The sequence below is a fragment of the Myotis brandtii genome, unplaced genomic scaffold (genome assembly GCF_000412655.1).
Source record: "Myotis brandtii unplaced genomic scaffold, ASM41265v1 scaffold316, whole genome shotgun sequence".
NCBI lineage: Eukaryota > Metazoa > Chordata > Mammalia > Chiroptera > Vespertilionidae > Myotis > Myotis brandtii.
In genome coordinates, this window is record NW_005362116.1 from 354,246 (window position 1) to 381,582 (window position 27,337).

General features: G+C 55.4%; 1 protein-coding gene across 2 annotated transcripts; it reads right to left on the reverse strand.

The window, feature by feature from the left end:
* Positions 1-1,906: 1,906 nt before the first annotated feature.
* On the reverse strand, positions 1,907-27,331 carry TKT (transketolase). Of its 2 annotated transcripts, none has more exons than XM_005870296.2 (14): positions 27,145-27,331; positions 16,862-16,979; positions 15,723-15,836; positions 14,825-14,922; positions 10,799-10,990; positions 9,694-9,812; positions 8,226-8,419; positions 7,320-7,484; positions 5,826-5,982; positions 5,570-5,700; positions 4,797-4,880; positions 4,598-4,691; positions 2,999-3,121; positions 1,907-2,171 (listed from the first exon to the last, which is right to left on the reverse strand). In XM_005870296.2, the coding sequence occupies exons 1-14, from the start codon at positions 27,324-27,326 to the stop codon at positions 1,996-1,998; spliced, it is 1,947 nt and encodes a 648-aa protein (XP_005870358.2). In that variant the 5' UTR covers positions 27,327-27,331; the 3' UTR covers positions 1,907-1,995. The 2 variants fall into 2 exon arrangements, with proteins under 2 accessions (XP_005870358.2, XP_014398426.1); XM_014542940.1 differs by lacking the exon at positions 27,145-27,331 and adding an exon at positions 24,289-24,293.
* Positions 27,332-27,337: the final 6 nt, after the last annotated feature.

Here is a 27,337-nt window from a genome sequence, read left to right on the forward strand (position 1 = left end):
GGACTGGGGCCTACAGACCTTTGTGCATTTCCTTCCTCTTCTATGGCTTACTGTTATTTTGGATTATGGTCTTGTGGCCCTTAAAGGGATGCCTTCTGAGACATGCATCCTTAGGTGATTTCGTCGTTGTGCAAACATCACAGAGTGTACTTACAAAACCTAAATAGTATGATATACTACTGTACTTCTATGTGCTATACTTTTCTATGACTGGCAGCTCTGTTGTTTGTTTACACCCATATCACCACAAACACGTAATTTGTTGTGCTATGAATGTCACCAGGTGATAGGAATTTCCAGCTCCGTTAATCTTATGGGGTCACTGTCATATATGCACTCCACTGCTGACTGGAACGCTATACAGCGCATGACTATGTATACAAGGGGCATCGTAATTGTCAGCACCCAGAGCTCTGGTTGAGAGCTGTCCCCTCCCACCCCCGTTGGCTCATGCAGAAGAGAGGGCTTGCCCATTCCCTCTTCCTCCCGCTGTGGGCTCCCTGGAGCTCAGGCAGACCCCCAGGCCTAGTGCTGAAGTCACTTCCAGCTAGTGTTCGCAGGCCAAGGAGCCCTGGCCCAGAGGTGAATGGCAAACTGCCCGCCAGCCCAGGCTCTTCTCCATCCCTGCTCTTCCCCTGCCTGCTGTGGGATGTTGAATGCAGACACACAGCCCCTGGTACAGTCAAACCTGGAGCAATCAATAGCGGAGTGGGAAGCAGTTTGCTGTTTGAGGGTTGGACTGGTTCATTCTGTCTAGAGCAGTGGTTCTCAACCTTCCTAATGCTGCAACCCTTTAATACAGTTCCTCTGGCAGGCCAGCCCAGGCTCTTCTCCATCCCTGCTCTTCCCTTGCCCGCTGTGGGGTGTTGAATGCAGACACACAGCCCCTGGTACAGCCAAACCTGGACTAATCAATAGCGGAGTGGGAAGCAGCTTGCTGTTTGAGGGTTGGACTGGTTCATTCTGTCCAGAGTGTCAGATGGACAGGTGGACATGTCTCCAATGTGTCTCCTCCTCCCCAAGGACTCTGAAGACTTCCTGGGGACCCCACCAGCGGTCAGCGGCGTCCAGCCTCTTTTCTGGCATTAGTTTGTCCTAGGCTAGTCCAACGGTCTCTGCAGTTGGCCACCAACAGCTGACTCAGGCTGAGCCCAGGTAGCAGGGCTGTGGTCACAGGAGTGAGGGAGCCAGCAGTGGGCAGGGCCTGGAGCTGAGGCCTGCACACTACGTGTGACATCAGAAGCTCCTGGGCCCGGCGTCCAGTGCAGAGTCCCAGGCTCTGAGAGCAAGGCCCAGGGACCTGCATTTTAACAAGGTGAGGGGGGCAGTCCTGCACACTCAGGATTGAGGACTTCTGGTCTATGGTGCAAGGTGAGAGCTGGACCTTCTTGTTAACCTGCCACCTGCAGCTCTGAGGCCAGCCTGAGGGTCACCTTCTTCCCCAGGACGGGCTGCCCTGTGCCCCTCTGCTTCTGAGGTTACCGGTTAAGAGGATGTGGCCAGGAGCAGGGACAATAAGCAAATGTGCTTCCCCACCCGTGGAGACCTCTGATTGCAGGGCTGTGGGTCCTTGGGGAAGGTGGGGTGGCCCTAAGGCACTCGGACAACTCCGGGCCTGTGGCAGCTCCCAGCCTCCCTGGGGCAGGCAGCTGAGTGTGAGTGGTTTGGGTTGCAACCTCTGGGCCGGAAGGCCGATTGCAGTCCAGTGTCACCTGGCGGTGCTGGGGGAGGGCAGCAGCAGTTGTGGTGGGTGAGGTGGGTGCCAGGGGAGGTGATTGCAGAAGGCCTTGGGACACCAGGTCCTGGCCCAGAGCCAAGGGTGCCCACCTCCCCCCTATCCCTCTACTCTTCTTCCCCAGAAACAGCACTGGCTGCATCCAGAAAGAAAACATTTCAGAGGCTGATGGATTTTTCACAAAAGATATATTTGCTACTCCTCTCAATTCATCTCTGAGCACCTGCCAGAATCTCTCAGGAATGTGTAGAAGCCCCTTCCTAGGCCTTGGAGACAAGGCCCTTCACAGCTTGTACAATGGCATCCTTGTCAATGCCAAACATCTTCAGCAGTTCAGCTGGCTTCCCGCTTCTTGGAACCTGGCTGACAGCCAAGCGGGTGACGGTGACGCCGGGCTCGCCCACGACTGCAGAGGACACTGCTTCACCTATGCCACCTGGGCCAAGGAAAGGGAGAGAGTCAGGGGATTCGGCCTCAGGCTGAGCAGTGGGTGGGGTCCCCTGGCCCTCTGCCAGCCTGAGTTTATACCCTAACCCAGTGGTCAGCAAACTGCGGCTTGGCAAACCACAGCTCTTGAGCCACATGCGGCTCTTTGGCCCCTTGAGTGTGGCTCTTCCACAAAATACTGACTTCTATGCATGGGCCACGAAGTTTCAATCACACTGTACGTGCGCGCCCACACGTGGTAGTGCGCGCCCACACATGGTATTTTGTGGAAGAGCCACACTCAAGGGGCCAAAGAGCCGCATGTGGCTCAAGAGCCGTGGTTTGCCGACCACGGCCCTAACCCAACGATTACAGAGACGGCATATACACTATCCCTTCGCCCCTATAGTAGCCGTAACAGACCTCATGAATCAATCACAATATTTTCTTTTCATAAGCCCAAATGTGGCATCTGAGTCATTTTAACATCATCTGGGCAGCTGTCACCAATGGACTTGTCCTTGTCCCCAGAGTCCAGGCCCATCTCCTCCCCTGTGGGGAGAAGGTGGTGTGGGTTATGGAGGACTGCTCTGTAAGGACTCATGAGACAGAAATTGCGTGTGGCTTTCCCAGTTTGATTCTGCACAGTAACTACTTCCGGGACACAGACCACCTTGTTTCTACTCTTAGCAGTGAGATGGGACTCCCCACTGGCTTCCTGGGTGGCAGGGCCTCTGTGGAGCGATTCCAGCAGCTGAGAGTTCTCCCCTACGTTACCAGTAGCTAACATTTCACCCCCTGCCCCAGCGGCCCTGGCTCTCTGGCGAGGCCCCTCACCTTCGTAGTAGTGGTCCTCCACGGTGAGGATCCTGCCCTTGGTAGCCCGGGCACTGTCAAGAATGAGTTTCCGGTCCAGGGGCTTGATGGTGAAAGGGTCCAACACGCGAATGTTGATCTTCTCTGTGAGGGCAGAAGGTGCAGGGACGTGCTGAGGGAAATGGGCTGGATGCTGTGGGTCTGCCCTTTGCTGAGCCCTGAGAGGGGGACTGGCTGGGGTGTCCTGAGAGCTGTCCCAGCTTGCGGCCAGCCCGTCCTGGGGACCAGCTGTCCTGTTCCCACCGTTCATGCTTACCACCCCCAGAGCTTGCCCCCTTCCTCTGCTGACATGTGGTGCCCAGGTACTCTGGCATCCTGCACCCACCCCTCCTCCCGGGAGCCTTCCCCGCTGTTCCAGGAGCTTCTGGTCCCTCTTCCCTCACGCCCAGGGCCAGAGGATCTCGGCCTCTGGACGGTCAACACCGAGTGGCAAGTGTGGGGCCTGCACAGCTTTCTTTCCTCCTCCAGATGCCTTTGCAGATGGAGGGGAAGCCAGAGAGCTCCAGGTGTCTGATCTGAGACAAGCCATGTACTCATGGGATGTCGGGGACGGAAGCTGTGGCTGCAGGCAGGCAGCCGGGGTGTCAGGTCAGGTGACGACCAGCAGAATGACCTTAGGAGGACAAGTCCAGCTCCGCCAGGCCTTCTTCATACCTCCCCCTGGAGTTCCATCCCTGCTGGGGCCGGGCTTCCCCGGCTTCTCCAGCCCACCCTGCTCCTGCCCCCACCTTCCTCCAGCTCCTCCGAGCTCTGTACATGCAGTTCCTTCTGCCCGGCCCTCTTCGCTCCTGTTTGCTCATCAGTCCTTTGCGTATCTGAGGTCACTGCCCTAAGGATGCCCATATCTGGCCTCTCCTTCATGCTCAGCATGAGATGTGACATCTACTGTGATTCTGTCGTAGGGGAGGCTAATGCCTGTCTCCTCTATGTTACCAGTAGCTAACATTTTCAAGCTCTTAATGATGATAATAATGAGAGGTTGCCCAGCTGGTGTGGCTCAGTGGTGGAGTGTGGACCTATGAATCAGGAGGTCATAGTTTGATTCCTGGTCAGGGCACATGCCCAGGTTACAGGCTCCATCCCCAGTAGGGGGCGTGCAGGAGGCAGCTGATCAATGATTCTCTCTCATCATTGATGTTACTATCTCTTTCCCTCTCCCTTCTTCTCTGAAATCAATAAAAATATAACAAAAATAACACCAGGTTATTATTTACTGAATCCCCAAGACAGCCCCATGGGGAAGGTGATAGTATTTCAATTTCACGGATGAGAAAAGGAGGCACAACGATGCTAAATAACTTACTAACTAGTGCCCAGCTGAGTGGCAGTTCAACCCCACTGACAGGCCCCAGGGCCTCTGATCTGACTACTGTGCTGGGCACCTTGACTCCAGGGCCTCAGGGCAGGGACTGTGGCCACATGCAGCATCATGCCGGGCACAAAGCAAATGCTTATGGGGTAGCTATTATCACTTAATTGGATGAAATTAATTCCTACTCCCAAGACCTAGTAATGCAGTCAGCGCCCGATTTAAGACTCTTTGGGGCCCTCCCTCCTCACCTTTCTTCAGCAGGTCAGCAGCAGCCAAGGCCTCGTGCAGGGTCACCCCGGCTCCGATCACAGTCACCTGGTCATCCTGGCTCTTCAGGACCACCTGGGGGTGACATGGGGCCAGTGAGGCTCAGGGACTGGTGGCCTGAGGTGGGCCCTGGCCTCGGGCTCATTCTGTGGGGTCTCCCCGGGCACGAACCACACTGACCTTGGCTTGTCCGATTTGGAAATCCTCGTTGTTGCTATAGATGATGGCGTTCTCGGGGCGGCTGGTCCGGATGAAGCAGATGCCCTGGAATGAAACAGTAACCGAGGATTACGGGACGCAGCCATCCCTCCTCAAACAGCAAGGTTGTTCTAGAAGGCTGTCACCTCCCACCCGCAAACGTCCTCCACCCTCCACCCCCATGGAGGTGTCTGTCAGTCACCTCGTGCGACTGCTCCTCCAGGAGGAAAAGGACTCTTGCCCCCTGCAGGGTGCACCTCTCCAAACACTCTTCCCAAGGGACAGTGGCCAACGACTTTGCCAGCCCCAAGCCCCAGACGGATAATGAGTTTTCCATCAGGCAGAGTGGCCACCCAGTGGGGCCGCTCCCCAGGATGCTTCCAGCATGCCCGGGCCCCGGCCCTCTGGCCTAGGGCAGTGCGGCTCTTGGTCAGGACCATGTTGCTCATTATGTCTTGGTGACTCCAACTCAGGGAGGCCAAGGCCAGACAGGCATCACCTACCACACTGGCAGGGCTGCTAGGATTCTCAGTGGAGAAAGAGCATGGTGATCAATTACCAATGCCTGTCCTGCAGCAGGAAGGATGGCGACTACTTCACTGTTCCTAGTCTAACTTCTACAAGCTACAGACACCAGGGGAAGGTCAAGAGACACCACTCTGGGGCAGTGAACGACAAGCACTGTGCCTGCAGGCTGGCCTCTCCGCCCCCCGCCGCCCCTCTCTCAGCAGAAAACAGAACAGCATGTGACCAACCTTTGTATTGGCTGCTAGTTCCACCGCCTTCTCTGTAGACACCCCATCACTTGGGTAGAAGACAGTGGACATGGGGACTGATCGAAACATGGCCAGATCTTCCAGGGCCATCTGAGAGGGCCCGTCTTCCCCTGGGATGTGGGAAAGGACATGCTGAAGCAAGACCCCCCCATGGACCCACCTTCCCCCTGACCACCTGGCCCAGAAGTCCAGGGAAAGCCCAGGGGCTAAGCACCCTGGCCCCGGTTCAACTCACCGATGGACACGCCGCAGTGGGAGCCACAGAGGTTGATGTTGCTCTCGGAGATGGCCGCCATGCGAATCTGGTCGAAGGCCCGCGTGTAGAAGGCCGCGAAGGTGCTGCAGAAGGGGACGGTCCTGTTGCGGGTGGCACAGCCCACGGCGATGCTCACCTGGGGGCAGAGCAGGGAGAGGGTGGCTAGGGGTTCTGTCATCCTAGTGACGTAATTCTCCTCCTCTCCAAGTGATGCCTGCACACCATGGACTCCCAAGTTTTCAAACACAACTCCTTCCACTTGAAATAACCATGTTATTTGTCTTTTCTAAACCCTCACCAAGGATATATTTTATTGATTTTAGAGAGAAGAAAGGGGAGAGAGAGAAAAATATCTATCATTGCCTCCTGTACACACCCCCACCCACAACCTGGGTATGTGCCACAACCAGGAATCGCATCGGCAACCTTTCCATGCACCGGATGGCACTCCAACCAACCAAACCACACCAGCCAGGGCTGAAATAACCATTTCACAAGTTCTCTGAAAACTACTGTCCTGGGGAACATTTCCCCCGAGCAGCAAGCAAAGCCTTTCCCAGAGCAGGCTAGTCAAGTTGGGTGCAGATGGTCCATCTTCCCAGCCTATGCAATCCCCTCCCCCATCTCCTGGCCAACCCCGAGGCCTCTGCAGAGACCAGCCCTCCCACCCCGAGTGCCAGTGGAGGCTCCGCCCAGCAGCAATACAGGCATTGGTTCCAAGTTGGCTGTCTCTGCAGAGCTCAGCAACCCACCGCTGACGTGAGCCCTTCTCCCCCAGATCCTGGGCCCCCTCAGCCTCCACATCCTGCCAGTCTAGGCCAGACTCTCCAGCTGCCAAGGCTAGAAACCACAGAGAGAGGACTTCAGGTTCCGCTGGAAAAACCTCGGTGAGAGAGCCAGTAGCCTCCAGAGGAGGAAGCTCTCGGTCCCTAAAGGCCTGCAGGCCCGGCAGCTAGGCTGCTCGGCCAGAAGCGGATATTTTGACAAACAGGACAAAACATCCTTCCTGTTTCACCACCTCTGTTCCTGATAAGGCGCTGCTAACCCAACTGTGTGCACGGCAGGGGCCCAGAGCCTGTGCATAAGAGGGCTCAGCAGACGTGACTGGTGGGCCCATCGTGTTCCAGCCCACCTTCCACTTGGAAGGCCCTCTGCCCCAAGAGCCCATCCCCCCCACCTGGCTCACGTGCAGCGCTCCTGTGCACACCTGAGCCCATTCAGCTCTTCTGTGCGCACTCACCCAGGACACTTCCACCTGGGTGTGGCACACCCCACAGTGTGGCTACTTGAAGTCAAGGTCAGTGCTGAATCCCAGCTGTTCTGAGGTCTCCCTGGGTACCTAGGAGGCGCCTGGCACAGCCAACGTAGCTGCCCAAAGGGGCCGAAGGGCTCTAGCCCTGCCCCTGCACCCCTCAGACCTCTCCCCCAAGGCGGTGGCTGGCCCTGTGCCCACCTGCCCGCCCCGGCACCCACCATGTTCTGCTCGGCAATGTAGCACTCGATGAAGCGATCGGGGTGCTCCTTCTTGAAGAGGTCCGAGAAGGTAGAGTTCTTGGTGTCCCCGTCCAGAGCGATGATGCGGTCGCTGGCGTGGCCCAGCTTGGCCAGGGCCTGCCCGTAGGCCTTGCGGGTAGCTATCTGTGGGGAGGAGAGTGGGAAGGCTGAGCACCGCCCGGGCGCCTGTGAGGTGCAGCTTAGAACCCTGCACAGCCTCTGGGGGACACTTTTTAGGGAGGAAAAGAAAAATTGGGGCAGAAAAAGGAATATCAACAACACACGACCCTGTGAAGTTAACTTCTACAATGAACTTGGGAGTCCCTGCAGTCCCTTGGCCAGCCCAGCCGAGGGGTTTGAGCTGCAAAAGATGTCCTAATAGCACCCTCCCTGCCCCCCTTGCACATGAGGGGGACTGTGAACTTGCCCCACTCTGGGCAGGAATACACTGAGTCTGGGAGTCAGAAAGCCTGAGGCCAGCTACACAGATGGACTCCCCCAGGGGAGGCCCCAGAGCAGGGCAGGCCTCCCTAGCCTTTGCCAGGCTAGACGAAGGCCAGTCCTGAGCTCAGGCCAAGGCTGAGGGCCAGGGATGGGGGACTCAGGAGCTGTGCTTTGATCCCAGTAGTATCAGTAGCTTGCTGTGTGACTGTGGGCAAGTCCCTTGCCCTCTCTGAGCATCTGCAGGTAAATGATTCCTGAGCTGGTTGTTTCCATGAAGGAACTGGCAAGAGCAGCCCCTCAGGGTCCCCCTCACCCTGAAATAACCCCTCTCCTCCCTTTCCCAGTCCTCTAGATTAGACCCTTGTTGGCCCCAACCTTGGGGAGCCGGGGAACCATGGCCACCCCACCCAGCTAGTCTAGAAAAGCGAAGCCGGACTCTACCTTGTCCCCAACTTTGTAGCTGGGTGGGGTGGGCATGCGGATGTTGGTGATGTCCACCGAGGGGGCGTCCTCCTGCGGGGGAGTCGCCAGGATCTTCTTTTTGCTCTGGATCTGGCTCTGGATCTCCTGGATGACCTGGTCAGCCATGTTCTTGGGGAGGGGCTTCCCATGCCAAGACTCCTTATCTTCTACCCCTGCGGGTGCCATGTAGAGGGCAGAGGGCCAGGTAAGACGGATACTCCCAGAGGGCCAGGAAGCTACTCCGGGGGCCTGGCCCCCCACCCGTCGAGGGACAGCCAGGGGAGAGGGAGGAACAGTGTCATCACAGTCAAGCAGAGCCCTGTGCCAGGCACCATGAGGCACGGGCAGATCGCCCTGTCCCATTCGCTTCTGTGCCACCGCCCCGGCCCGAGCCCACGGAGAGGCACGTGCTGTAGAAATCCTACTCAGTTTCTTGGCTGGGCTGGGATCCTGGCCATCAGGAGGGAGAGCTGAGGCCTAGAGCAGGGCAAGCACTGCCAGGTCCCGGAAACAGCTGTGAGCCATGGAGCAGGCCCATCAGAACCGCCAGGCTGTACCGTGCGGGGACCTCCGAGGTCGCCTCAGCTGGGCGGAGCCACGGACTGACCCCTGAGGCAGCACTGGGCAGCCCCAGGGACCCCCAGGTCTCCCCTCGGAAGCGCCAAGGTTTCCAGAGGAGCCACGCCCCCCAAGCGGGGGCACAGCCAGGACACCTGCCACAGGAAGCCAGCCCAGAGCCTGCGGTTAGGGCTCCAGTGCCATAGACTCCCTGTGTCCACAGAGGTTTCCAGAGGAGCCACGCCCCCCCAAGCGGGGGCACAGCCAGGACATCTGCCACAGGAAGCCAGCCCAGAGCCTGTGGTTAGGGCTCCAGTGCCATAGACTCCCTGTGTCCACAGTCAAGTCCCCGACCACTTCTAGCCCCATCTCCCCACCTGGGTGCTAGGGAGCCACATGCCGGCATCATGCTTACGCCTGGTGCAGGAACCGTCTTCCAGATCCTCCAGGCTCTCCGCCTGCACAGGCCTCTGCTCAGCCCTTTTCTACGGCCGGAGGGCTGTCCCACCCCTCACCTGGGGGAACCAGGTCTTCCCAGGGCCCTGCTGGCCCATCAGCTCAGGGCAGACAGCTGGGGCTGTGGAGGGTGCTCTGAGAGTGCGAGTGAGGAGGGCAGGTGGGATGGTCTCCTTTCCCCTTACCCATAGGCCCTCCTGGTCCCTCCTCTCCTTCTGCCTACACATGCCCTCAGCCAAGGCCAGCCTGGCCTGGATTTGAATCCTAAGCTCAGCCCTGCTGACCACTGAGTCTCCAGCCAGGGTGCACTCACTACTGCAGCTCCCCAGACACATGATCTTAGAGGAATGGCCCCTTTCGTGGAAACCCCCACCCGCTCAGTTAGCCACAGGGCCCATTCCCAGGGGTGGCAGGGAGATTCGTGCATACGGACCCGAGATCCCTCGGCCCTTGAAGGTCTTGGCAATGATGGCTGTCGGCTGGTGCTTGGCCTGGCTAAAGGCCTTGCAGAGCTCCTCCACGCTGTGTCCGTTCACGATGACGGTGTGCCAGCTGGGGACAGAAAGGGGGCAGTGAGGGGCAAGAACCAGTGCCCAGGGACCCCGAGAGGGGCTCCCAGGGGAAGGCCTTGGGGAGCTGGGGAGTCTAAAACATTCCTGTTTTCTCTTTTCACATCCTTTCACTTCCTCTTGTTCACTTGGTACAGATTTTCCTCTCTCCTAAGTCATTCAAAGCTTAGTCCAATTATTGCCTCTTTTGTTCCTCATCTATTCATTTCCTACTGAGAGCTGCTTTTGGGACGATGCACTGGGTTTGGAATCTGTTAGGTTCTTGATGAATTTTTTGGCCTAATTTTCATTTGTCTGATCACTCCACAGGTACTGGGTGTGGTGCTGGAACTTGTTAAACGCATCCACACAGGGCCCTCAGCCCTCAGAGCCCTGCACAGTCACGCCCAGAGTCCTCCAGTCTCCGCAGCCAGGACTGAGCCCTGGCCCTGGGCCCTCCGAGCCCTAACGGCAGAGTGGCTTGTATTTGAGGTGAGAGCCCTGCTGGCTGACACCCACATGGACCTCCCTGCTTTGTAACACGTGACTGAATTCACAAACCCTTTCTCCCATTTCACCAGGAGAGGGGGCTGGTCTCTTCCACAGGCTGGCTGAAGCTGGGCACAGGAGGCAGCCAGCGGACCCAGGTTCAGACCCCTTCATGCCCCTTAGCCTCACGAGCAAGTGTGGGTCACACCATGCAGCCCCCACCCACCCAAGAACAAAGTGAGGATGTGTGAGACGTTATGTGCAGTCTCTGAGAGCTATCGTGCCACACGGCCACACAGAGGAACTCACTTAAAACTGGGCCTTCGCACACAAATCCATGAGGTGGCCTGGGCTGCCACTTTAAGCCCAAATGCCCAAAGTCTGAAATTGTGTCAAAACCTGAAAAAGGGACTCATTCGCCTCCAGCCTCAGCCCCTGCACCTGCAAGCTTCCAGCACCGTGCTCCCGGGCTGGGGGTGCCCGGCCACGGCCTGTACGTACCCGAAGGCCTCGCAGCGCTTCTGGTAGACGTCCAGCTGGTGCTGCAGCGGGGCCGGCTCGCTCTGGCCCAGGCGGTTGATGTCAAGGATGGCCACGAGGTTGTCCAGCTTGTAGATGCCGGCGAAGGCCATGGCCTCCCACACGGAGCCTTCTGACAGCTCCCCATCTCCCAGCAGGCAGTAGACACGGTAGCTGCAGACAGGTGGTGGGGATGAAGCTGGCACCTGCCCTGGGCCACCACGCTCCAGGCCTGTCCCTCCCCAGGATCCTGCGCTCTGGGTCAAGGAGCGCCCCCCTCCCCGTGACGTGCAATGACGCTGGCAGGTGCCTGATGCCCATGCCAAGTCCACAGCGTGAGGAAGTGGCTGTGGAGGAAGCTGTCAGGAGCTCCACAAAGTACTGGCTGCTGAGAGAGAGCTCCAAGAGGCAGCAGTCTGGTCGGTAAGTTGCAGAGCAACCCCCGGTTCTTCAGTGGGCACCCCCACCCCCCTTGTCAGGGCACAAGGAAAAGGAATATTCACCGGGGCCAAGGACTTGCACAGGCAGGAGGGCCTTCAACTGCCGGCTGCAGGGGGGAACCACTCCCCCCCCCCCCCCCCCCCGCGTGCTGGGGGAGCCCGGAACTCGCTGGAGGGCCAGAGGGAAAGGGGGCCTTTCTGCTCCAAGAAGCTGGGCTGGGAGGCCTGGGCGGTGTGCCCAGCAGCACCCTAGAGGGAGGCCTCAGGTAAAGAATGAGCACCAGCTCCCGAGGGGACTCACGCTGCGACATGACCTCACGTGACCTCTCCCCAAGCGTCTGAGGCTGGTTCCTGCCCAAGACAGGAGGGGCTAGGCCTGCGCTTTCTCCACCCCAGGGCCACTCCTGCTCTTAACAGAGGCAACCACTGTCTTTTCAAAGGCAGAGTGACATGGTCAAAAGAGCGCTGGACTGGGTGTTACCCGGCTGACTGAACCTTCCCTGGATCTGGGGAAGGATGGGGCCAACGGGGTGAGGCTAGAGGTAGGAAGACCAGTACAGGGATCTGACCGCCCCCCCCCCCCACCTCCCGTTTCCAACATCTCCCAGATGTGAGGGAATGGCTGAGGAGCAGCAGCCACAGGCACAGAAACAGGAACCCCACCCACAGGCTGGCATGTGGCATCTAGGGTTCCTAGGGGGCTCTAGCAAGGTGCTGGGCCCTATACTCACTAACCCTCCAGGGAATGTAAATGCAGTTGTTATTCTCAGGACACAGACAAGGAAATAGGCTCAGATGTGAAGGGACTCGTCTGGAGGCAATGCAGTTGGGAGCAGCTACGCGGGGATTCAAACACAGGTCTGACTGTCCACTGCTTGCTGCCTAGGGAAGCAGGCATGGAGGGAGGAGCCGCAGGACTTGCCCGGTGTCCAGCTGCAAGGCCAGGGAGTGAGGCTGGTGCCTGGCTGGGCTCAGAGGGGACACAGCTGCCCTGCTGCTGCAGCAGGAACCGGTCCTGGAGCCAGAGAAGGGGCGGGCACAGCCATGGCACTGTCAGCATGACTCAGCACCTCCACAGGCCAGCAGGTTAAGGAGTCACCCCTCATTTTTCCCTTCTGTGGCTTCCAACAGGCCAGGCCACCAGTTCCCTGGCCGGGAGCAGAAGGTCCCAGGACCCACACTCAGGGGCTTATCTGAAGCTGCGCCCTGCGGGTCTCCAGCCGGATGGGGCGGAGCCAGAGGCCTGCAGGGACCCACTTCCCCAGAAAGGAATTCCAGGGAAGCAGGCTGGCTGCTTTCCCAACCCACACCCACTTCCAAGGAAGCCCGACTGGCCTTTGGGTCCAAGGCTCAGGTCAGGAGGGCAACCTGGGCTCCTCGGGAAAGACACTGAAGCCCCACAGAAGTCAGGCTCACCCCAAGCTCTGAGTTACCACCACACAGGGAAGGGACCCTCAACAGAGGGCTGCTTGTGGCAGAGGTGTTTGCAAACCTCCCCAAATGTCCAACCAGAGGACTGCCTGAACGGGGTACAGCAGGCCCATAACGCAGAACGTCAACGGCAAGCAATCACTGTGAGAAAAGGCTCACAATGTTCAGATTTTTCTAAAGAGCAGAATGTATAGGGCTGCACATTTGCAAGTTTTTTGTCACGATAATGAGGAGGAAATACGATTCACTGAGATTTAAATGGGGGAGAGGTTACGAAGAAAGAAGCCCGGCTGGCGTGGCTCAGTGGACTGAGCGTCCACCCATGCACCAAGAGGTCACCAGTTGGATTCCGGGTCAGGGCACATGCCTGGGTTGTGGGCTCAATCCCCAGTAGGGAGTGAGCAGGAGGCAGCCAATCAATGACTCTCTCTCTCTCTCTCTCTCTCGCTCAAATCAATAAAAACATATTTTAAAAAATAGTAAAGAAAATGTCCATTTCTTTTTACTGCTTTTCTGTATTTTTCAAATGAGCATTTCAATCAAAACAAAACTATTAAAAAGAAACGAAAGAGTCAATGTGATGCATGGGCCCTGCCGGTGGCTGGGCAACATGCTGGAGGCCAGGTGCGCTCTATCAGGACACGGCCTCCGGGAGCCTGGCATGGCCTGATACTCCCCTCGACACCCTTATCTCCCACACCCCCTCCCTCCACGCACAGTCCCAGGCCCTGAGCCTTGGCCAGCCCTGCTGCTGGGAACCCAGCCGAACCCCTTCTCCCTACACTGGCTCATTCCATTACGTTAGGGTGAGGAAAAGACCCTTCACGGGGAATTACTTCAAGCAGCTTTTGGGACTAACTTGCATCTCTGGTTCTGTGCCAAACAAAATACTCTTAAACATACATCCCATTCCTTGTGATTTTCTTCACTTCACAGTGAATCACTTCTGGGGACTGAAGGCAGAGGCTGTGCTGCCAGGTGACACTGGCCTGGGAGGGTCTGGGACACCTCACAGCCACAGCCACCTCCTGAAGGGCAGTCTCAGGAGCCCCTTCCCCTGCGCGCAGTAGGTGCTCACCGCAGTGTGGCATCCAGCCAGGCTCCCTGCAGCCACCTGTCCTTGGTGGGCTGCAGTCGCCACACTCCCACTGCCAGGGGTGGGCTGTAGGGCGCTGGGGAAGCCATGGCTGCACAGCTGGGCCCTTCCTGCCACCTGCAGGCCAGGCTCCATTAGCCCCTCCTGTAGGAAGTGTCTTACCCACTGGGCTCCCTGAACCTCCTAGGCTTTGCTCGGGCCCCTCAGAACAGTCTGAGGACTCTGAATATGGACTCAGGAAGCAGGGGTGCATGCCCTGGGTTTAAATCCAGCCTCCACCACACCTTACCTCAGTTTCCTCATCGGTGGGAGGAGTAACTGTGCTCAGACACCACTCAGCCCGCAGGGCGGTTATCAAGGTGAAAACCTACCAAGCTCTGAGCACTGAGTGCAAGGCCCCCGACGGGAATGGTGTAGAAACCAGCTGACAGTGATCTCCTTAAAGCCTGCAGCCAACACTTCCCTGCCCCCCAATAGAGACGGGCTGCAGGTCCTATGAGGACACGTAGACAGCCTTGTGGCTGAACTCTGCCTCCACCACCTGGCACTGAAGCAGCAAATCTCTGTGATCGGTCCCCTTCTCCAATGTTTGTGTCTTCCCTGGCTGACAGGTGGGGTCAGGGAAGCCCAGAACCCTCCAGAAGCCATCATCTTCTCCTTTCCCAATGCAAAGGCAAGCAGCAGGGCCCGAGCTTGTGGCACTTAGACACCGAGGGTGGGGCCCACGGAGACTTCCAGGGTCCGAGAACCAGGCTTGGGGGTGACACAGGAACTCACCAGCCAAAGCACTTTGGACAAAGAGCACGTGCCAGGAGCATGGGCTCTGGGCTCAAATCTGGCCCCACCAGTCACTTCAAGGGACTGAGGGCGGTCCCTTCACTCCCTGGAGCCTGTTTCCTCCTCTGGTCATGGGCCAGCCTTAGGCCACACACGTACTATTACTCAGCTCCGACTCAGGTAAGAGCGAGTGCCTGGTGCCAACAGTGAGGGCTGGACCCCTCCCAAAACTACCGAGGGTGGGGTGGGGAGCGGGAGCATTACCTGGCTTTGTCGAAGTATTTGCCCGTGTAGGCCATCCCGCAGGCGGCCCCAAGGCCCTGGCCCAGGGAGCCAGTGGCCACATCGGTGAAAGCTTGTTTCTGTCACAACAGAGAGCCACAGTCACTCACAGGGGAGAGAGGGCAGCAGCTCACCTCCCGGGGTCCTGGAGAGCCTGCCTGAGCGCCACACGCCCACCCAGGCGTAGCCATGCGCCGAGGTCTGCAGAAGGCTCTGCCCCAGGGCAGCCTCCACCAAGAGCAGTAAGTGGGGCTGTGGTTCATATACCGACCACTCTGCCCACCAGGCGGTGTGACCTCAGGCCAGAGATTGAACCTCTTTGGGCCTCAGTTCCCTCATGTGTAAAGGGAGCCTACATCGTCCAACTCACACAGTGGCCAGAATTCATGACAAAACTGACAGAATGCTTGGCCCTAGTGGGTGCCCAGATGGGGGTGGGGGGAGTGTGTTCCCATGGTAACCCATGAACTCCAAACACCTGCAGGGATTAGCACCCTGAGGAGCAAACTGGGTCCCTTCCCTGGTGCACCACCAGCATCCTGCAACCCCCTCCCTGACACCGGGACCTCTTCTCCCGCGCTGTGTCTATATGGCCAGGGAGGCCCGTGGGGAAGGGAAGCTGGGCGCCTGGTGCTTCAGGAGAGTTTATCTCTGCAGTCGCCGCAGAGCACCTCGAAAGGCCTCACCCTTCAGCACCAGCTTGGGGTGAATGGAGCGAGCCCCGAAAACACCCGCTTCTTTCCTTCCTCCTATCAATGCCCTTCTCCACCTTTTAATACCCCCGGTTCTTCAGTGGGCACCGCCACCCCGCTTCCGACATGCCTCGGGAAGCAGGAAGTGGAGCCGGAGGCCCGTGCGGCTCCTGGTGGGGTACACTTACCGGGACAGGGTGCCCGTCCAAGTCGGAGCTGATCTTCCTCAGGTTTAGCAGCTCTGCCTCGGGCAGGAATCCAGCTTCAGCCCAGACAGCGTACAGGATGGGAGCTGCGTGACCCTGCCAGGGATGGACGATGGAGGGAGGGGTCAGACGGCGAGCTGTGCCCACCGCACACTGAAACCTGGGCCTGGCGAGCCTGCCGGCCCGGGGATCCATTTCAAGGAAGGAACCAAGTGAAGGCCACTTCCCCCGCTTTCATCCTCTCTCCAGCCAAGGCCGCACAGGCCCCAGGACAGGTGCAGGGAGAGCACAGCTGTGAGGCCGGCAGACGCCAACACCCCAGCAGGCAGCTCGCCGCCCTAATCCCTGGCTTCTGGCGCATGAGCAGGCTTGGACAGACTTCTAAGCTAGGATGCCCCAAGAGACAGGAGGCCACAGAGCCGGGCCTGGGTACTGGCGGATTCCAGGGTTTGTGGCATGGCTGCGATTCTCGTGCAGGAGGAGGGGCAAGACCAGGTGTCCCATCCCAAACCCCGCTGCAACACACCACACTCCCGAGGGAGCAGGCTGTGGTCCAGGGGTGCTGGCACAGCACAGAAAAACGTGTGCAAAAAGCCGCAAGCCCTGGCCGGTTTGGCTCAGTGGATAGAGCGTCAGCCTGCGAATGAAGGGTCCCAGGTTCGATTCCGGTCAAAAGCACGTGCCGGGTTGCGGGCTTGATCCCCAGTTGTTGGGAGCGTGCAGGAAGGAGGCAGCCGATCATTGATTCCCTCTCATCATTGATGTTTCTATCTCTCCCTCTCTCTTCCTCTCTGAAAGCAATAAAAATATATTTTTAAAAAAGCCACAAGGCTGCACCCAGACCTGGACTCAAGGCCTGCATGTGGCAAACAGGCACAGCACCCGGCAGACCACTTCCATGGTCCCCTATGAATTCAGTCATTTATTCCATAACTTGGGTTAAGTTTACCAGCTGGGCCTGCACAGAGCAGGACATCGAGGGAAAGGCTGGGCCAGTGCTTGGCTTATATGGGAGTGGGGGTGGGGAGGTTCCCCTTTGAGATGGCTCACTGCCAGCACCTTCTCAGGGCCCAGGGCCCATGACACCCACCCCCGGTGAAAGGCGCGGGCTGGGCTCCTACCTTGGAGAGCACGAAGCGGTCGTTGTGAGCGTTCCGGGGGTCCTGGGACTTGTAGCGCATCGTGTGGAAGAAGAGGACAGACATGATCTCCGCAGCGCTGCAGCATGACGTGGGGTGGCTGTGGCCCAGGAGAGACGTGCATTATGGCCCTGGACCCCTGACCAACAGGGCTCACCCATGTTAGAGGCCTGGGGGGTGCATGTCCCAAGGATTCACTGAGAGCCACATGCCCCTGCTCCCTGGAGGGTGAGACACGTGCATTATGGCCCTGGACCCCTGACCGACAGGGCTCACCCATGTTAGAGGCCTGGGGGGGGTGCATGTCCCAAGGAGTCACTGAGAGCCACATGCCCCTGCTCCCTGGAGGGTGACACAGGGTCTCAAGGAGGCCGCTGCTGGCCGCCTGGAGGTCGCACCCTCCCAGGGAGCAGATTAGAGTAAGAAAGGAGGACCCAGGAGACTGGGCAGGCTAGCACAGACCCAGTGCAAGGCAGCACCGCGGCAGAGGTGTGGCCGGTGCCGGGGGAGCCCCGTTCTGGCCTTGTGGCTCCTAGCGGAGTTGGGGCTCAGCAGCTGAGGAATGTGCTCCCTCTGTGACTAACCGGTGAGCTACATCCCAGTGGGACTGCCCATCACTCTGCCCTCCCAAGGCCAGGGGTGCTGGTCCTGAGGCCACAGGCAAGGGGTAGGCACTGAGGCTCATGGAATTACCACAAACCTCCCAGCAGCCTCACGGGGCTGGTAGTCTGACAACTCGGGCTCTAGGCTCTCCGATAGCATCATCGGGCTACTTGGCAGCTTTTTAATGGCATTCTGAGGGCTGGGGTAGCCATTAGGAACCATGCTTCAGTGCAGAACTTAAAAGGCAAAACACGCGATCTCATCTCCCAAAGCTACAATCATACAGATATAAAAATCCCTTCTGCCTGTGACAAGAGCTGAGGCGGGGCTGCCCTTCCAGCCCTGGAGTGGTGGGGCCAGGGGGTTCCCCTTGTGTCCTATTAATCGCACAGCTATCTGAATGGCTACTGAGCAAAGGCATGAACAATATGAAGGACGTGCCAGCATTACATCCCAGGGAGGAGACATGTGCCGGTTCAGGTCTCTCAGGACCCACCTGACTACTCTAGTCCCTGCCCCCAGGAATGGGGCCAGAGGTCGGGGTTCCTGCTGAGACATGGTAATCCCCGGGTAACCCTGCCTGAAGCCCTCCTGCCCACAGTTTCATCGAGGGAACGTGCCTCCACATCACTCCACCATGCAGCTCAACGCGGCCCTGACAATGCTCTTTGAGGTCCTTCACGTTAAAACACGCCCAATGCCAACCCAAGGGCACATGCAACATCTGGAGCTCACAAATGCCTCCCTGCTCCCCTGCCAGTCGCCCCCCGCCCCCACCCTGCACCGGGTTAGGGGTGAGTGTCACTCCCAGCGCAGACACATTAGTAGAGAAATTCAGAACTGTCCATGCTGGTTTAGTACCCACACTCCCAGCACACAATCGTCTCATACTTAGCCATTTCTATGAGCTCCTTGGTCATGGGGAAAAGACACTAGACCTGAAAGAGGGAGGTGAGGAAATGTAAACGAGAAACTTCTCTGCCTGGCAGGGACCCAAATGCCGCGTCCCCCGTGCCAAACTTCCGCCGGAGGACATCACGGTCAACACCGGTCAGGCCGACCTCCCGCCCTTCCTGCCTCCAAGAGCAGCCCTGTCCCTGAGGAATCCCGTTTCACAAGTCTTGACCCTGTTACGAGAGCAGTGGGGGAAGGATGTGGGTAGACAGTGGGCCAAACAGCTCCGAGGAGAAGGAAAGGCAGGTGAGCGGCTCTGCCTGCCCTGTCCACACTGTGATCCCGGGGTGACGTCCGCACTGCGGTCAGAGATCAACGGCGAGATACAAGCACAGTCTGCACGTGGCGAGAGCGAGCCGCAATATTTTATCTCTTCTGAAGCTTGCATCTGGCCGCACTGCTTCACACCCACCAAATAGAAACATACAGAATAAAGGATCTTAGGGGCCAGGTGTCCGCCTCGCTCTTTCAGGGACCTTCCTCTGCCAAGTGTCCCAGTGCAGGTCTGAGCTGTGTGACCTGAGCAAGTGCTTCACCTCCCCAAGGATCAGCTTCCTCACTTGTAAATGGGGCAGCGATGTGTGTGTGTGTGTGTGTGTGTGTGTGTGTGTGTGTGTGTGTGTGTGTATGTGTGTGTGTTGGGGGTAGGGGGGAGGAAGATGTCCAGGAGTCCCAGTAAGAATGCATTTGAAATCCCCAGGTTCACCAGTCTCCACCATCGGCTGGAGGACCAGATACCAAACCTCTCAGAGCCTCCTCATCTGCAGGCTGGGACTGTGACAACCCCACCCCCATCCCCACCACAGGGCAGGCAGGAGGGAGGAAATGAGCCAAGGATTGAGACAGGGCTCTATAAACTGTAAAGTGTTGAGCACACAGGAAATGCAGTTGTTGTTTTTTTTAAAGTATAACATACTATTTAATTCAATTGAACAAATACTAGGTATGTGAAATGCATTGCTGCATATACAAAACTGACTAAATGTAGTGCTAATATCTGGAAAACTCACATACAATATCATTCTAATGTAGCCCAGACAACAAAAAGCTCTAAAGTAGGTATAAGAATATAATAGAAAAGAGAAATTAAATCTGACCAAGGACAAAAGGGAACTTGTAAGTGTATTATAAAAATAAAAAAATATTATAACAGTTACTTTACACTCAACCTGTTAGAGGGCCTTCAGGGCTGGCAATGTATTGAGTCTGCGGCCTCAGGGCCTGAGCTTTTCCTGCAACCCCGTTCCCCCAGGTGGAGGCACCATTCCATAGTGCCGTGTAGGCCACACCCATGGACACACACTGGCTGGATACAAGTGGGGGTGGAGTCAGGGCGGGGGCACTGCAGGTACTTTACCCAAGACACATGGGAGTTACAAGTGTGTTCAAAATCCCTGCCTTGGCCTGAACAATCCACTTACAGTGCCAGCTAGCTCAGTCTCTGAGGGTGATGCTGAGCTTAGAGCTAGGCCTAAATAAATTACATTTCTCAAAGACACCCCCACTGGGGGGAGGGCACACATCCTTCCAGATGTTCCCTGGCCAGGGGGGAGGGCACACATCCTTCCAGATGTTCCCTGGCCAGGGGGGTGTCTCTCATCTCATTAGCACTCACTCTGCCTGCTCACAGGTGTCCCTGCAGGAAAAGTGGAGAGAAAATCCCTCACCCCTCTGCTCGGCTCCCCTCCATTCTCAAAATACAAGAGCTGTCAGCCTCCACTAACAAACTAACAAATGGAGGCTGACAGCTCCCACCACACACTCTGCTGAGTCACAGGGACTCATCACATGGCTTCTCAGCAAACGAACGAACCAGGAAGGCCAAGCACCTCCAACAGCCCCAGTGAGGTCACCCTCAACGCTTACAAATAAAGAAGAAAAAAACCTGTTATGTAGAAGAAATAAGTACCTTAAGGAGAACGTAAATAAAAAACAGAAGAGCGGAAAACCATTAGTTAAGACCCAACTCAAAAAGTTAGAAAAATAAAGTGGGCTCAAAGACAGTAGAAAGAAGATAAGGAACAGAAATATAGGGAGTGAATATACAATTAAAAAAAAAATCAGCCCTGACCAGTTTGGCTCAGTGGATAGAGTGTCAGCCTGCGGACTGAAGGGTCCCAGGTTCGATTCCAGTCAAGGGCATGTACCTTGGTTGCGGGCACATCCCCAGTGGGGGGAGTGCAGGAGGCGGCTTATTGATGTTTCTCTCTCATCGATGTTTCTAACTCTCTATCCCTCTCCCTTCTTCTCTGTAAAAAAATCAATAAAATATATTTTTAAAAAAATCAAAGTCAAAAGTTAATTCTTTTTTTAAAAAAAAGACTAAAATTTAGCAAACTTCTGATAAGGCAGGATCCAGGAAAAGAAAAAGGCAATGTTAGAAATGAAAGAGAGGGCATAACAATAGACGATAAAATACTCTGAACAACCCAATACAAAAAAAATGTAAAAAAGGAAAAAATAACTTACCAAAACTGACTCAAGAAATAGAAAACCAGCCCTAACCGGTTTGGCTCAGTGGATAGAGCGCCGGCCTGCGGACTCAAAGGTCCCAGGTTCGATTCCAGTCAAGGGCATGTACCTTGGTTGCGGGCACATCCCCAGTAGGGAGTGTGCAGGAGGCAGCTGATCGATGTTTCTCTCTCATCGATGTTTCTAATTCTCTATCCCTCTCCCTTCCTCTCTGTAAAAAATCAATAAAATATATTTTAAAAAAAAGAAAAAAAAGAAATAGAAAACCTGAGTAATCTTTTAACCATTACAATGAAACCAAATCAAGAGCCACAGGTGCACATTCCCTAATGCCCAGCAACTCAGCTCTTAGAATGTGCGTCATGCAGCTATGAGAGACACACACTGGAAGGTCCCTGCACGGGCAGACCTGGAAACCACCACTGTCCATCAACAGAATAGATACTCACAATATCTTCAATAGTAAGTACTAGGCAGCAGTGGGAATAAGCGAACTACACAGCCCCAACATCAACACTATCTCACCAATACATGTGAACAACGTGCACTGAAGAAGGATCTGTGTAGCAGAAAAGACCACTATTGACCAATACGTACAAATGTTACAAAAAAGGAAAACAAAGGACTGATAATGCAACATTCAGGGTGTAATTCGTCCTGGGGGAGGAGGGTGCCTGCCCAGGAGTTCCTCAAGTACTGTAACGTCCTAGTTCCTTTTCTCTTTTAATCCTCACCTGAGGATATGTTTTTATTGATTTTTAGATAGAGAGAAAGGAAGAGAGAGAACCATCCATCAGTTGCCTCCTGTATGCGCCCCAACCGGGGATCAAACTGCATTTATTTGGTATATGGGTTGATGCTCCAGCCAACTGAGCCACCGGCCAGGGCTGTAACGTCCTAGTTCTTAAGCCTGGTGGTAGGTACATACAGGTTCATTATTTGTAATACATGTACAGTATTTATATTTTTATGCATATATTGATCACACACACACTCACTCAGGCTAGAGTCCCAGGATGCCAGGGAGGAAGTGAACCTCAGAAGCAGTCCTTGGGCTTTGAAATGCCCTGACTCCTGCCTGGAAAAACTCTGCCTCCAATACCTCAGAAGGTTTCTTCAGAGCTCTGCCCCATGCCACCTCCTTCAAGAAGCCCTCCTTGACCACACTTCCTCACACACTTGCCACCACCTGACCTTACGTGGCTACTTATTGTCCGTCTATCCTACTGCAACTTGAGCTCCAAGAGGGCAGGAGGGCCTTTGAGCCCTTTCACTGCTGTCTCCCTGGGCATTAACAGCACCTGCACCAAGGGCACAAATGAATGGATGATGTATCCCGGCTCCAAGACCGCCTCCTCCAAGAAGCCCTCCTTGACCACACTTCCACACTTGCCACCACCTGACCTTATGTGGCTACTTATTGTCCGTCTATCCTAATGCAACTCGAGCTCCAAGAGGGCAGGAGGGCCTTTGAGCCTTTTCACTGCTGTCTCCCTGGGCCTTAATAGCACCTGCACCAAGTGCACAAATGAATGGATGATGTATCCCGGCTCCAAGACCCTAGGGACGTGGCCTCCAGGAGCCTCGGTTTCCTCACTGTAAAATGGAGACCTTAATAGAACCTGCCTGGAGGAGGTCATGTGGGTAAAGAGCTTGGCACAGTGCCCAGGCAAATGGCAATTGCTCAGTCAATATTAGCTCTTCACATACCAGAAATGAAGTCTAACCTCCTCATTCTGAGGATGGGCCCTGCAAGGTCCACAGAGGGGAAGTGACGTGCCCAAGGTCACACAGTCTGCCCGCAGAAGAGCTAGGACAAGAGCGAAACGAGGAACTGAGGAAGGGATAAGCAGAATGTGGTCTATCCACACGGTGGAACAGTTGGCAGTCAAGAGAAATGAAGTACGGATTCATGCTACGGCCTGTGTGACTGTCCAAACCTCATGCTAAACGGAAGAAGACAGGTCCCCAAGACCACATTCTGCCTGCCTGCATTTACACGAAATGCCCAGAAGAGTTCCATTTATAGAGACAGAAAGGAGATGAGTGGTTGCCTGGGGGCTGGGATTGAAGGTGGGGATGGGGAGTGACAACACATGAGCACACAGGGATCTCTGAGGTAAAAAGTGCCCTAAATTAGACGTAGCAAATTCTCTCAAACTTACTGTAAAAATCGCTGCTCACTTACTAAAGCCACTGAACTGTAAACTTAAAATGCTATGATTTGCAAATTAGACCTTAATAGAGCGTTAAAGATTTGTTTTTAAAAAGAAAGAGGTGCTGAGAGCCCAGCCGAGGAAATTCTCTAGTGTCTACACCACTCTGCCCAGCTGTGCAGCCTTCAGAGGTTACATCCAGCCCATGGGTGCCACTGACTCGTGAGCAGGAAGCCCCAACAGTACGAGCCAGGTCACCCCGACTCCCGCCTGTCCACTCCTCTGAGTGGACTCCACCTCACGACTCAGGGTAAGAGCAGAGACTGCCTAAGGGCGTGGCTCTGGTCTGTGGCAATGGGGAGCCGGATTTGTGGGAGCAGGCTCTAGGGACAACAGGCCTGCCTAAAGCAGCAGAGCCTAGGGGTCAGAGCTGTGACAGGGCCGCAGTGTGGTCAGCTCATGAGAGGTCTCAGCCAGACCCTAACCCGGGGACGGCACCTACTTTTCAGCTCCAGGAAACACTGGCCGTCAGCCCTGCTGAGTTAGAGCCACCCGAGCAGAGGACCGAGTCCCCACAGGGCAGCCAGGTGTCTTCACACCGGTTGGGAAACGCTGCTGCTGGAGCAATCTCAACGGGCGTCACTCTTGCCTCATTCAGGATGGGGGCAAGGCAGCCAGAATGGAGAAGCAGCTCCCCCCCCACCCCCCACCCCCGACTTCGCATGGTTTTCTGCCCAAAGACCTGAAGGGGCCTGGGCCACGAAGGGGCACTTTGTGCACTCGGCCAAAGCATCCCTATATGCCAGAGCTAAGTACAGGGATGTACTTCCAGCCACTTCAAAGTCACAGCCCAGAGACCTGAAGGGGCCTGGGCCATGAAGGGGCGCTCTGGGCACTCGGCCAAAGCATCTCTATATGCCAGAGCCAAGTACAGGGATGTACTTCCAGCCACTTCAAAGTCACATGGGTCACTGAGAGGCGAAACCTACAGCCTGGCAGGCGTGGCTCAGTGGCATCAACCTATGAACCAGGTCACGGTTCGATTCCTGGTCAGGGCACATACCCGGGTTGGGAGCTCGATCCCCAGTGTGGGGCATGCAGGAGGTAGCCGATCAATTATTCTTTCTCATCATTGATGTGTCTCTCTCCCTCTCCCTTTCTCTCTGAAATCAATAAAAATATATCTTTAAAAAAAGTGAAACCTACAACAGCAGGGGATAGGACCCCGAGCTCGCTCACTCTGCTCCCCCTGTCGCGCTCCCGACGGACCCAGTTTGAAAACCACCTATCTGTGAACTTCTCCTTTAAAGGTGGGAAAATCAAGGCCCTGGATGGGAAGGTCCTTCCTGACAAGGGCATAGCCCCTCGGAATGGGGCTGGAGCCGGGGTTAGCTTCCTGCCTCTGAGTCCACCAGACATTAGCTCCCAAGTACCCTCCCACACGCTGTGGGTCAGAGCCCTGGGGACACGTTAAAAGCACAGCCCGCAGCTCCCCGATTCAGGGCACCTCCCCGATTCAGGACCGCTTCTGTCCTCGGGTGACACTTAGCCCTGTTGGGACAATGCCAGTCTAGCCCTGGTCAGTGAGAACTACAAAAAACTACAAAACCATTACCACCAGCCCCAGCAGCCAGTGGGTCTCATTTTTTTAAACCCTGATGAGCTGGACCCTTGCCACGGTTCCCTCAGCACGTGGAGGAAGATGACCCCGGAGGAGCTTGGGCCACTGTGGGTGCTGCCTGCACAAAGAGCCCTCTGTCCCTCAGCTCCCCTGACACAGAAGCCAGTGTCCTGGCTCCCTGGGCCCTGGTGAGGTCCACTGACCAGGGCCAGTGATGGCACAGGAATGGGAAAGCTACCGAGAAATCAGGACCTCACCGAATTCTGCACCTACAGCCTGGGTGGGTCCTCACTGGTAGATAGAATGTCTGAGTCCAGCCTGTGTGGGTGGCCCTGAAAGACTCGACCAGTCCCCCGGAAAAGGGGCACCCTGACAGGGCGATCAGGTTCCTTTGACTGCCGCCCGCACGGGGCCAAGGCGTCAGGACTGAGCCTTCACTTGATGGAACTCACTCCCTACGGTGAGTAATTAGTGAGCCCCCAAACAAACACTCCTCTGATCTCAAGCCTCCCAAAACTATTTTTGTGCACACACACATAGTTCTTGTTAAACACCTTTCAAAATCTGTGACAGGGGTTGCATAGCAATGTTACTTCCGTCTTCAAAAGACGTTTTCTCTAAGTATTTCCTCCTTGCAATTTTTACCACACTCGCAAACATGAAGAAATCAGTCTTTTATACTTTTTTTTCTTTTGCATAGGGACATTGTGAGTTAAGTGAGTTCCTCCCTAAGACTACAATGTAAACATGGGTATAAAGTCTCAGTTGCTACATAGTATCTCTCTCCGCCCCCCTCCATAGAAATCAAGAGTTTAATTACCTAACAAAGACCCAGGAGACCCACTCTACAGCCGCTCTCTTTGGGAGCCCCATAGTTGTAAATGTTTCATTTCCCAAAGTGCCTTCAAACTGATATCTACCATCAATCCACCTGATCTTCCCATTTCCAATTTCTCTCCATTCTCCCGCCTGCCTAAGAAGTCATTCTGATTGTGCAAGCCCCTCACTGGGCAGCATGGAACTTTGTGCACACACACACAGCTCTTGTTAAACACCTTTCAAAATCTGTGACAGGGGTTGCATAGCAATGTTACTTCCGTCTTCAAAAGACGTTTTCTCTAAGTATTTCCTCCTTGCAATTTTTACCACACTCGCAAACATGAAGAAATCAGTCTTTTAACTTTTTTTTTCTTTTGCATAGGGACATTTTGAGTTAAGTGAGTTCCTCCCTAAGACTACAATGTAAACATGGGTATAAAGTCTCAGTTGCTACATAGTATCTCTCTCCGCCCCCCTCCATAGAAATCAAGAGTTTAATTACCTAACAAAGACCCAGGAGACCCACTCTACAGCCGCTCTCTTTGGGAGCCCCATAGTTGTAAATGTTTCATTTCCCAAAGTGCCTTCAAACTGATATCTACCATCAATCCACCTGATCTTCCCATTTCCAATTTCTCTCCATTCTCCCGCCTGCCTAAGAAGTCATTCTGATTGTGCAAGCCCCTCACTGGGCAGCATGGAACAGCTACCAATGACCAGCTTAGGCAACTCAGTTAATATACTAGCCAGTTTCCTCCTCTATAAAATCTGTAATAGCATCTATCTCACAGGGTCATTCTCAGAATGTACAACAATATTAGCCATAAAGAACGCTCTGTGTCACAGCAGAGACACCAGTTTGGCTCAGTAAACCTATAATTGTCTGCAGGTCTCATCTGGCCATGTAAGATGCTCTAAGTGTAACACTATTTAGATGGTAACTGCTATGTCTCTCCAGCTAGACCCCCAGGAGCCTGGCTAGACAGCTCCTAGCACACAGTAGGGCTTAACAAGGCCCTGCAGGTCAAATCACTCCCTGAAATGGTCAAGGGAAGGGATCCGTGGTTCCCAGCAAGCAACACAGTGTGCAGACCTACTGTGTTCCAGGCTGGGGAAGGGGGCATGGAGACTAAGCTGGGTCCCTGCCTGGGCAGGCATTTCCACACAATGGGTAGGACCCATATAAACCCAAAGCAGATAATAGGTCCAAAGTGTGCATGGGGGTGGGGTGGAAGGAAAGCACCTGCCAGGAGAGGTCTAATCCCTCTGAGAACTGGGTGTCTTAAAGGCACATACTCACCCTTAAGGGGAAAAAAAAAAGGTGTACTTATTAATAATGTGTCCTGTATAAAATTGGCCAGAAGCTAGAATCTTGTCCTTGTTCTAAGCACACAGCTTGGTTGGGATGGTTCTTGGCAATCACCTCCACCCAGCCCCCAAATTCATTTCATGAACCCAGCACATTGCTGTCTCTGCAACCTCACGCCAGGCCCCCAGGAAGCGGCTGGAATCCTTGAAACCGCCCAGTGTGTAGGAGCTACTATTGTTCCCATTTCAGAGTAGGAGACACTACCCCACTGAATGCCTCCAGTTGTACAGTGGCCCCGTTATTATCACTGTCCCTGCTACTAGCCACTTACCTTGGAGGTTTCTTGGGATCAACAGTCTTTCTCCACCTCCAGGACTGGCCCCGCTCCTGGCTGCTGGCCCAGGGTCTAGGCCTCTGTTCTCTTAGCCTTGAAAGTCTCTCTTCCCCAACCCTTACCCCCACCTCCCGCCGAGTCCGACCCAAGACCTCACAATGGGTGCCAGGGTTCTGCATCCACGTGGCCG

Bases quoted from the DNA above. Each gene is read 5' to 3' on its own strand.
- TKT (XM_005870296.2), bottom strand. From the start codon at position 27,326: ATGCAGAACCCTGGCACCCATTGTGAGGTCTTGGGTCGGACTCGGCGG. The intron at 5,983-7,319 runs GTGGGTGCCGGG...CTCTGCCCCCAG, and splicing joins ACATTGCCGAGCAGAACATG to GTGAGCATCGCCGTGGGCTG. The intron at 5,701-5,825 runs GTGAGTTGAACC...CCCACATCCCAG, and splicing joins CCACTGCGGCGTGTCCATCG to GGGAAGACGGGCCCTCTCAG.